Source organism: Osmia bicornis, chromosome 1 (assembly GCF_907164935.1).
Source record: "Osmia bicornis bicornis chromosome 1, iOsmBic2.1, whole genome shotgun sequence".
Classification (NCBI taxonomy): Eukaryota; Metazoa; Arthropoda; class Insecta; order Hymenoptera; family Megachilidae; genus Osmia; species Osmia bicornis.
The window spans coordinates 10,409,999-10,422,240 of record NC_060216.1 but is presented as its reverse complement, the minus strand read 5'-3'; the positions used below and the strand labels follow the sequence as shown (position 1 = coordinate 10,422,240).

The window sequence follows — 12,242 nt, the reverse complement described above, 5'->3', positions numbered from 1 at the left end:
ATATCCTCAAAACAATAAAGTTTTAAATCTGATTAAGTAATGCAAAGTATTAAACATTACAATAATTAATTTTTAACATTGCAATTTGGTTTTCTAATGTGACTATCTAAAGTGTCTAAAAATCATGAACCATTAGGATAAATATCCCGTGTATTTACTCGGGATATACATTATTTTAAAGTCGTGTCACTGAATCGAGTTTTTAGAAACTTTAGATACAAAAGAAGCAGGATAAATAATGCGACCAACACAATTGAAGAACCATAGAACCGAGTACATACTACTGCGTATTTGTGGAATCTATTGCAAACAACTCCTACAATTTACTGAAAACACCAAAGCAAACACCCGATACGAACTCGTGGAACTCAATACAGAGCCAAGAATATCCTTAGAGTACAATACACTCATGGATTTGTGGTCTTCGTTTGAAGCAGAAGCTCCAGTATTCTTAAACTTGTACGACTTACAGAAGATCTTATTGTTAGTATCGTAAATCTAACAAAAATTAAGTCAAGCGATATCAAATATAAGAAATTATTACGAACCCCTATCATAACATTCTGAGTAGATATTTTCAAATCTTCTATCATTTCTGATAATTTAAATTGAAATATTACACGAAATGTATAATCATCAAAGTGTTGAAATAAAAAATAAGCTACTGTATGGAATTATGTGTACAATAAAAATATTAGAGAATCATAGCTTATAGCAAAAAGTAGGTAATCTTCAAATAGTCTTCGAAAAGTCCATCCCCCGAGATTCCCAACTACTTGTTTTACGATAAGGCAAGAATTCTTGCGGAACTTGTACGAGCTCTTGCGGATCGGGCCAAATAACTTTCCCCTATCGACGACATTCTACACACCATCGGGTACAGTGTCTCATCACACAGCACCGTGTACGTGTGCTATGTGTGACTTATAGGTGGGCCCTTTCCGAGCAAGTGAACAACCAAGAATCAAACTCCATGGCACGGCATTCGTAAAGAATGTTAAGCCGAGGAATTTATCCGTGAAGAAAGTCCGACCGTAAGAAAGTCTAGCCACGATCCGATAACAGCGTCGTACCCTATAACCTTACCTTTTGTTCGCTTACGGCTATCACTACATAGACGATTTCGATGCTTTTGAAAGAAAGATATAAGATCTGGAAAATAACGAGCGACGATGGTACATTTTTGATCGTTTAAAAGTGAATTTATTATGTAGTATGTTTTAATTAGTAAAGTAAATGTATTTAAAATAGTCAGGTGGCTTTCAGAGTTAAAATTTAGCTCTATATTCATTAAATATTAATCTTCGAACGGCAGTAGCCGCGTCAATCGTGACCCATAAATCTACAGAGCATACATACCTAATGATTCATCGATTAAAATTAGGAGCTGAAATTTCCAAATGAAAGACTTCCATGTATTGGAAAATCAGCGTCTAAAGGAAAACAAATTTAAAGTTAAATTTAATCTCTAAATCATGCATTGGGTTTGCAAAGAATCTACTCTGCTATTCCAGAGTTAATTGCAGAAAAAACTAGGTAATGTAAAAAAAAGTTCGACCGTCGAATCGTTGAACGAAAGAAAAAAAGATGCGATTACGTGGAAAGCATTACGCATTGCCTAATTAACCCCGTATTATTGTGCGAACTCCCCCCACGTCGAAGATGTATCGTTATCTCGAACGCAATTAACTAATTACAATCCGACCACCAGAGAATCCTGGATTTCCACATCGTGCCAACGGTCCTATTTACGCTTTCGTGGTGAACGCGTTTCTACCAATGGGATTTTCGTAATAATCCGACACTTTCGAATCGTGCATATGGCGAAAACTCGGTTTGGATAATTGAAGCGACCCAATTGTTCCTGGGGTCGAAACGATCGATCCACCGAGCCATCAGGCTGTACCAGGATTCGAAACGTTTTCGATAATACTTGCGACCGGGAATCGATGCCAACGATTCGTATGAAAGTTACATTTGGTAAGGACATTTTGGAAATGTTTTCTCCTCGTTAAAAAAACAAATTTCATCGACCCGAGTAAATAAAAAATTTCTCGATAGAAAGTATCAATTACCCGTGGACATTTTTCGTGCAATTTTCATTAACGCTTCGCGTCGCTTATAATAAAATTTTCATTGTACATATTACCGTGCCACCTGTGTTGTTCGCTGTGGCTTTCGTATCCAACCACAAAAATCGATTTCTCTTCCACATACCAACAGTTAACCGAACTGCATAAAGAATCGCGATATAAAATGCACTGAAAATATTTACGATATCGGTCTGACCATCCCTGGCGAAATGAAATATTTCTTGAAAGTTTCGATTTCGAGTGATAAATTGTTCGGTGTTTAGTATTTATAAAAATTCCCCATATTTTATCTTGTAAATCAATCAATTTTCATAAATTTTATGAATCAATTACTTACGGAGCAACAGTTTGAATCACGAAGCGAAAGATTTTATTTAAATCAAGAGGATTTTTGCCGAATCGAATTTCTGAATACACAAACGTATCCTACGTGTTATTTAAATTTTAAAAATAATAATTATATTTAAAGATTTGGAAGTTTCAGAAATTCATTTAAATTAGAGTTTAAAATATAAGCTTATAATAATTTTCTATTACTATAATTATATCCACTTCTTATCCACTTCTTAAAATAGAACACTCCATTTCTCGTAAATTAATGAGGACAATTTGTTTTGAAATTACTAGAAGCAATTACCTAAACAGTGTAGCGAGTATGAAAAGTTTGGACTATTAGTCAAAACACTTTCATAAGGTAAGCGTCAGGTTAAATGAGTGAAATCAATGAAACAGAACATAACAGGATGTAAATAAAAAAACTAGTACCATTGAAATTGATTCGTTCTGCAAATAATACACCGCGAGCTTTCATTCAACTCGTTGATGAAATCATAACAAAAACAATGGCAAAGAAACAGTGATTTGAATTAAGTGCTCGCTGACGCAACCATCAGAGTCACGAACAGATTGCAAATTAACCATAAATACATGGTTAGCTGTTTCAGCGAATTTGCATGAGAGCTATCGAGCCCGCTATAGTCATTTAAGTGGTGATGAATTACTGTTACGATGGAACAATAAACGCAATTATGAAAATGTGGGGCAATGTATTTATCGGTTGATGTTGAATCAAAGCTACTCCTTGTACTGTGCTTCCCTGGAGATACTAGGGATCCTCACCCTTTGCTTCCCTAGAGATATTATGAATGCTCGCACTATACTTCCTTAGAGATACCAAGTATCCTCGTATTATACTTCCCTAGAGACACCAAGAATCCTCGCATTATATTTCCCTAAAGATACCAAGTATCTTTGCACAATGCTTCCTTAAAAATTTTAAAGATCCTTGTACTATGACTTCCTATAAATACCAAGTTCTTCTCCCCCAAATATTGTCCGTTTGATTAAAAATTTGATATAGAGTTACCCACGCGAGTAAAATAAAAATAAATGCACCAGTTTCAGAGAAATTCGAGGCAACAAGAACAAAGACAACACATTGCTTGATCAAATAGAAGCTCAACTTCAATCAGTCGCCATCTAAAGGCACCGACCGGACCGCCTGGTATAGATGGTAACTCGCCTTTGCACATGTATTATTCCAAACCACCTGAAAGCTTTTCGTTGTAGAAAAGTGTGCGCGAAAATCTCAAAAGCTTTCGTGCAAATCGTAAGTCATTGGTCTGGCCGCAAGCTCATCGATCGACTTACCAAGAGCAGGACATTTACTCAGCTTGGCACTTGCGAAAAATTATAAAACCGAGAGAATCCTATCATCGTCCACTTCAAGAATCGTGCGATCCTCGAGGGAACAAGCAACCACAACCAGCGAATGAAACTGTATCTTCTTAATCGTTACGAAACAAAGTCCCTCCTCTTATTATTTTTCTCTTTACCGCAATGAAAAAAAAAAGAAAAAAAATGTGAAAGAGCACTTTTTCGAAAGGAAATCAAACTGGTACGTGTCTTGTGACCACTATAATCGAGCACCAACGATCGTATTACGTGAATGCTGATTAATTTTTTTTTATTCTGTGAGGCAACAATGTACAAAAAATGCGGTATTCGTGGCGGAGAATGTAGCAGCGGTGAAAGGAAAACAAAATTGAGGAAACCGCTAAGTTTACTCAAAACCGTGAAGAAGGCAAAGACTTCAATCAGAAGTAAAAAAAAAAGAAGAAATATAGAGAAGTGAAGAAGGAACAAATGAAAATGGGAAAAAGAGCAGAGAGAATTGCCCGTTAAATTGAAAGATAATTAAATTCTCCAACATGCTCTCCATTGTGAATGAATAAAACATTGAAGCTCGAAAAATTGTTCTGTCGAATCGATGTGCAGATACGTATATAGAGTTACATCTTAACCTAGTTTCTGCTTAATTCTGAAATTGTTCCTAGCTATTCCCGAACCACGTTTCAAGCGCAGAATCCAGATATCTGCATAGTGCAGACGCCAAGTTCAACCGATCAGATAAAATTGAATGTAACAGTCGGAAGTAACAGGTCTACCAGATAGGATGAAGTATAAGACCACTGTAATCATGTGAAGTCGACGTAAGTTCAATTTGCGGAAATAATTAGTAGAAAGTCGTTCCCATTCACTGCACTGTTACATAGTAAGATATACTGATGCACAATGCCAGGCTCTCATTGATACCAAGGATTATTCCAGATGAAACGGAGCACTTTACACAATAGAGAACCTTGAAACCTAATGAAAGTTCATGTATAATATTAATCCTTAATACCAAGCGAAATTCTAATGCTTTTAATTAAAGAAAATCGCAACGGTACATTTACTGTTACGACTATTGTGAATATCGTGTACCTATTTGAGACTAAACGTCGGAATTGTTATTCAATTTCATGAAATTCTAAGAAAGAGAAACACAGAAAACGATGGTATATTCTGGCTCATTTGTTACAATTATTGTAAAGGCAATCTTCAGAGATACGAAACGATAAAAGGAGAAAAAGAAAAGAGTAGTCATAATGACGGTCCGAGTGCTTTAAAGACTTCACCATTCTTTTATCAAGACCTACTCCCTTTTGTTTTAAATCATAACTCGGCCCTTTGTTCGCGATGAGCATTAACCGAGCATAATAAGCGAATCGCATTTGGAAAACTATTTCGCAAGTTGGATGGCTCTTAGCGAGCCGTTGCATTATCGTATAAATCTTTTAATTAGTGACTCGGAATCACGGGTGTGTTATTAATGTTCCTAACGGCGCTAATTACGTTTGCGGACAAATTACCTGTGTCCTCCATTACGAACGCTAAAGGCAGAGTGGTTTCTCACAAATCGTGGGCTTTATTTCGAACTACTGAAACAATATCTAGGATACAAATGTCCTTGTGCTACCACAGAATCCTGTTAGCCGCTAATACTGCGCCACCCGTATACTTTGGTTTAAGTATAACGAGCCTTTGAGGTAACCCCTTGGTGTCTACGAAACGGAGAAATTTTATACGTTCGCCCTTTGGAAATTAAATTATTTAAAATCCTCGTGAGTACGTAACTCATCAAGTGCCGACATCAAAATTGTATTTCATATGAAGAGTAATATAATATAATACAGTAGCTGATCAAAGCTAGTTAAAAGTGCAGACGAAACTGCTCCGAAAACAACAGATTTTATCTCCTATTTGAACAATTAACATTTGATACGACAAAAGCTAGCCAAAATTGTCTTCGCTCCAACAAATGTTAGTAGATCGAAATCATCTGTAGAACGACCTAAATTCCCATCAAATTATTGATCCTAGAGGACAAGGTCTGGAGATATCAGCATGCGGCGCAGTACAGCTGTAGCCCTCGGCCCTCACGAAATCGGCCCGATCAGAGACATAACGCGTCCGTTAACAACGGGCCACCGTGCGAACCAGGCTTAATATATGATTTACGTTTACGCTAAACCTCAAGCTCATAGATCCTAGATACACATACGGCAAACGGAAGCGGATAGGTAGAAGCGTGGATGGAGAACCGGCGCTCCCTTCGTCTCTCGGTATCGCAGACCCGATGCTATGAAAACTATTTCCGGAGAAATTGCGTAGCTTCCGGCGGCCTGGAGTAATCTTTTATTACTCCCTGTGCAAAAGTTACGAGCATGCCAGCGAAAGGAAAGAGACCGGGGCGACGACTGGCCACAAATCTAACGGAGGACTTTGGGGAAGAGAGAAGTGAATTGGGAAGGTGAAACGAAGTTCGATGGAAGGACGAGAGAAAGGAAGGAGCATCGAACGAGTAAACGTGGGTCTCTCGATAATTGCTCTATTATAGTTATGTAAACAAACCCGTTTATAGTAGAGCGAGCTTAAAGCGAGTTTACAGGCAACAAGGAAGGAGAAAGAATAGAAAGGGGGAAGACCCTCGGTACTCCTTTCGCCTACGCTTTTTCTTCATTTTCCCGTCTTTCTTCCTTTTTTAGGCTTTCTCCTTGCGACTTGTAGTCAATTGAAATCTCGAAATTTAACGCTGACGACAAACAGCGGGACGGGGGAACGGCGACAGCACCCTTGGAAAGTGACTTCCAAACGATCCCAACTGTGTAAACGTCCTGAGTGTCGAGGCGTTCGTTTGACGAAACTTTGCTAATTCCAGAGTATCCAACAAAGCGTTGGACTTGTTTGAGGTGCTTATTCGCGTACAAGGTCATGGCACTCTGACAACATTTCGTGGATGTTTATATGTATATTATCGGAAGCAATCGAACGCAGAAAACTCATCGAGTTTCTCGTTCGTTTTCTATTTATGAGCCGATGATTATCCATTTCTGGTAGTCGGGGATAATTTTTCAAATTATGGACAAAAGGGGATCGTTACTGTGGCGTAAAAATAAAATTATCGCAACGATAAGCAGTAAGAGAGCAGCAATTTCATGACAGTCTCGCGTAACAATTCGAATAACCGGTAAAATTTATCGGCTTGGTAATTTTGGGTACACTTATTGTAATAGTCTCTGTGTTGAGTAACAGAAAGGCGATTCGAAGTAGTTTTTCTGCGCAGAAAGGTACATAGTTTTCGTTCTGTTCACCAACTTAAAGAAATATAGGCGTAACGAAACATAGTTCACGTCAGAATGGCAAGAAACGGTGGAAAAAGTGATGAAGTTTTCAAGGATTCTGCCCTTGATTTACGAGCACGTAAGATACTGGGTGAAACGCGGAAATGGTGCAACAGTGTGATACGAAATGGTACCGAATCAACTATGACTCATAGCCTTCGAGTAAAATGAAAATCAGATGGAAGAATGAACGGAACCATGAAACGATCATGATTTTCGTAATATGATAATTATAAATAAACAGAGATATCAAGCTTTGGTAGAAAAATGACGAACGTGTTATCGACCAGCAATGAGGACCCTCATCAAGACAATGTCGCTTTTTATTGAGGATGTCTTACTAAAGAAGTCAGTGAAGAGATATGTATTACGACAAAAAATTGTCAGAAAGACAAATGATGATAAGTGGATAAAATACTAGTAAAGATGGTTATGAATTATATGTATGTACTTGAATTATCATTCGGAAGGACTAATTAACAGACAAGTAATTAAGTAAAACTAATAACTGTACCCGTTTAACAACACCACTTGGTTCATAATTAAATGGTATCGCATATTATAATTTTATAGTCCAATTACTTCAAATTTACATAATTGAAACATCATCAAAGGTAAATCCTTTCGATGAAACTGTTTGAAAGCAGAACGAGTTCCAAGAAATCTAGGTTATCATAAAAAACATTGCATTTCTTGTTTTGCTATTAAATTCCCTTGCAATTTAAATGTTCACAATGGTAGAAAGCAACGAAGACATCGTTGCTATTTCATTTTTAAACGAAAATCCACGAGCAGATCGACCGAAGGATAAAGTAATCTCGTTTCACTGTGGAGACACGTTAAAAGCAACCATTATAACAAAACGTCATTCTCCTTGCGAGATTAAAAGGGTTTCGAGTTCCATGGGATTAGAGGAAACGGAACGAAGTATCGTGGCAGTCAGGCACGAAATACATCTGGCCTAGGAATCTTGTACAGTTTTGCCAAAGTAAGATTACAGCAGCCGTTTCTCCGTTTATTTCTCTCGCTATGGCGCGGAAAATTGACGACGAGTTGCACAAAGTCTCGGAATCGCGACGGAACAACGGAGCCCGAGCACTTACGATCTTTCTCCTTGCTCTCGAAACGAAGGCAATTAAGCGAGAAACGTCGATGATCGTCGCGAATAAATCAACGTTAGAGCGTTCAGAAACGTAAGTACGTAACTCTCGCCGAGGGGAGGGAAAAAATGATGAAAGTTGCAATCTTAATGGCACGTCATAGTCGTTCGATTTGAAGAAACGTTTGCAGGACAGATCGATCGATATAAGTGGGACTTTCACTTTGCGAAACGTTCCACGCGAACAAGGAAAATTACAGAACGGTAACGACGTTTTTGCGTCGATGCGTGCAATTTCTGGAATGATGAAATTAAGAAAAACGTTTCCGAGAAATTAGCGGATAACGTCAGGAAGAAACGAGAGGAGAATTAATGGTTAACACGTGTACACAAGTTGTTCTATGAAAGTTAGAATTAAGCTCTCTTACGAACAGCATGGACGCAGAAGAAAGATCGACTGACCTTTACCTTGCTTCCGGAACACCTGATTCACGACTTGGCCCTTGATTCGCCACGGACCACGACTTTTCTGCTCGCCTAAGATAGATTCTAGTTCACCGTGTATCGAGAAACCTGTGTTTCACAAGCGGAACAGGTAACCAACCGTAAGAGCAGATCGTACCGTTTAAAACACCGGATATTCGTAGCGGCGACATCCTCGCCAAAGTGACGAGACATCGCGACGCACCGTCCCGCGATTGCGTGTTTCGTCTGTTGTAAAAACGTCTGACGGATTTTTTCGTCGCCTCGTCTTGAGACGAAGTACTTGAGAAGACAGAAGTACGCGACAGATGAAAGAAATTCTATGTCGATCCAACGCTTTCATATTGTAAAATATTTTCCACATAATTTTCTACTATTTTATATATAAATAATATAATTATATATTTATAATAATAATATAAATAATATTGATTATCATTTAGTAACCGATCATTCATAGTTGTGGTTCAGTGGAATAAATTTGCTGATATGATAATTGGTAATTTCAGTACTCAGCTTTGATCGGATGTAAATACGTATTTAATAGGAAACAGCAATATTTGCTGAAATGAACGTTTCATGAATATCAGATCTGTTTCGTTCATAAATGAAATTTTATACACACGACTGATAATTCAGTGTGATAAATACTCGAGTTTCGGAATACGACAGATTAGTTCTAAAATGATTCCCTTGATTATAACTATTCAATTTTCAACGCAATAAAATTGAGAACTCGTAGAACTGTCGAATAACTAATTACTCAGTTCACAGAACACGCTTTATTACTAGAAAGCGCCGAGGAATACAGCAGCATTCGAGAGAAATTCTAATCGTTATTTATTACGAAGCGGCGACATCTAGGAAGCACAAACGATTCAAAGAAGGCGAAAGGTGTCTCCGAGTGGAGATTGGAATCATAATTTAATTCATAATCTGCATTTCGTCTTTGTATTACAAGGAGAGGCGTGTGAAACGAAGAACAGCTAATGAAAATCTCTCGCTTTTAATTAAAATTCAGAAATATTTTTGAAGAATATTTAATATACCAATGCCTGTGGTGTTCAAGCACAGGCAGACATCAGAAATTCAAAAAACATAATATTATTCGCTAACTCGCAAGAAAAATACATGAAATCAGGTCGATTACTTTAATCAACATACGTGAAACGTACAGACATCGTTTAATAATTTAAAAAATTTATTTTCCATACAAAAATATAATCATTATATACAAATATATGAGTGTGGATGAAGATCCGTGTCGACGAGTTTCATCCTTATCTAATGGTGCAGGCTGAGTCCAGACAGTTCGTGACCACCAAAACTGTGTCCACCTCCGTAACCTCCTCCGTAGCCGCCACCCAAACCGCCTCCGAAACCACCACCGTGGCCACTGCTGACCAGTACAGGATAGGATTCCTTAACGATCACAGGGACCTTGACTGGATAGGGGACCTCCTTTTCGATCGGGTATGGAACCTTTACCGGTACGCTAACCGGGTAAGGAACCGACACGGGTACTTTGACGGGCACGTTGTACGGTACCGGAACTGGTTTCTCCACCGGCACAGGGATCTGCTTTTCTACTGGGACTGGATAAGGTTTTGGTATGTGGACAGGAACTGGACGCTCGACTGGAACCTTAACGGGGACTGGGACTGGTACGGGTATGTTTCTCTCGACTGGGTACGGCTGTGGTACGCGTACTTGATTCTCTCGGTGGATGGTGATTCCAGTTATGCGGCCATTATCACCGCCGCCGCCGCCGCCGCCACCTCCTCCGCCGCCTCCACCTAGACCTCCACCTAGACCTCCGCCTAGACCTCCGCCAAAGCCTCCTCCGTAGCTTAATCCTCCATAGCTCAGTCCGTGTCCTCCCAGTCCGTAGCTCTCATATCCACCCAAGCTCAGTTCCAATCCTCGCTTGCTCTTTTCTTTCGTCTCCACAGTGGCTTTCGTGTCCGACTGCTTTGCCTCGCCGGCCAGGCTAGTCGCCACCAGGGCGAGTATTATAAGCTTCTGAAGGTAGAAAGTCGTTAGTTGTACCAGCGTGAATCGTTTACTTCGCGGTGTTGTACTGTGTCCGCCGTGTATTTGTTCTTTTCTCCGCGTCGGTTGTGATTTTTCAAAAGTAACATATGTGATAATTTAACGGGAGAAAGTACAGTGTGTGAAAGCTATGCGAGACTCGAGCGATAAACGCGAGTGAATCATGATAAACGATATCTTGTTACGATACTATCGTGCAGATTTATAGTTATCACTCTACATACGGGTAGACCAATCAAAGAAGGAAAGAGAACGCGCCAGAGAGAAAGAACAATGAGAAACGAAAAGGTTTCGTTCGACAAAAGAAAAAAATGATTCGCGACAACGCAACCATCTATCGTTACAAAACTTTCTCCGCCTTCTTACGTAATCCCTATCCCTTGATCTGCGTTCGCAAACGACAACCTCTGTGTTCTGTGTAAGTTGGAGGACCGCGAGCTCACCTGTGGAGTGCTCATGGTATCGTTCGGAGGTGCACACTGAAGCTACACTGCGCCAATCACTGGCATATATACCGGCACTTTCGCCGTGGCTACTGGCCCACTCCCCGGAAAATCCTACTCGTCCACCGGCATTAAAGTGGACCGATTGTACTACCACACCGTGCAAAGGCGTTCGTTCGGCGTTAAGCCGTTTTCCCACGGGCTACCGAGTGGCCGGTTGATTACTACCGGATCTCCCCGGATCTGCCGCACGCGTAACATACCCCTGCCTAACAGCTTGCTCGTATTCAAACTGTATCGAATCGCGTTCTCTTGTCCGTTCACTTGGCGAGGAGGAGCCTGCAATTTAATGTGCAACCATCGCAGCGGCCAGTCTTCTTCGGTGTTTCTTTTTCTTTCACTTCGGAAGGAGAGGCATGATCCGCCTCGCCTTCGATTCCGACGTTCGTGCCTGGTGTCTCGTAAAACCGATTCCGGATGTAATTCCGCCCGAGACTCCCGACGTCTTACGCAATGCATCGCACTCGGGATATCGGCGTAACGTTTTTCGGATCTCTCCGAGGAAAGGAAGAAGTTTGAGATCGTGACTGTGTAAGAGGAAGTGGTCGTTCTTGCTTACTTTTCATTGTCAGCTTTTCGACCAGCCGTTCCTTTCGATGTTACCGTTGCACGCGTTGCGTCATTCTGTACGATTTCTCGACATCCAACCGAGCAGATTTCTTGAAGTAGATTGATTCGTTGCTTGCTTCGATGAGCTAATCCAATATGATTGAATAAATGAAACTCCCCGAGGAGTTTGAGGGTTCATCAATTTGAATTGATTTTATATGGAGTTCGAGAGATTACGTAATCGGCAAGGCTCGATAAACGGAAGGCAAACGTGAGAAAATGAGTTTAATCGATGCGCACCGTAAAAGAGGTGCAATTAATGGCTTAAGTCGAGTTTAAAATCGATCGATCGTCGATTACGCATCCCAGGTTATTTTCCTTCTTTCACCGACGCAACGTCGTTACGATCCGATCTCATAATGCAGCCGGGCACGTTCCAGCTGCTCATTACGCGATC

The 12,242-nt window shown here is 40.0% G+C and overlaps 1 protein-coding gene and 1 long non-coding RNA gene across 2 annotated transcripts in view; both read right to left on the bottom strand.

The window, feature by feature from the left end:
- The window catches only part of LOC123987817, a 61,614-nt gene that overhangs the window by 32,969 nt on the left and 16,403 nt on the right, over window positions 1-12,242 (bottom strand). The gene's annotated exons all lie outside the window — the stretch shown is intronic.
- On the bottom strand, window positions 9,966-11,283 carry LOC114873523 (glycine-rich cell wall structural protein 1-like). The gene is made up of 2 exons (XM_046285881.1): window positions 11,177-11,283; window positions 9,966-10,703 (listed from the first exon to the last, which is right to left on the bottom strand). Exons 1-2 carry the CDS (start codon window positions 11,189-11,191, stop codon window positions 9,966-9,968), a joined length of 753 nt encoding a protein of 250 aa, XP_046141837.1. The 5' UTR covers window positions 11,192-11,283.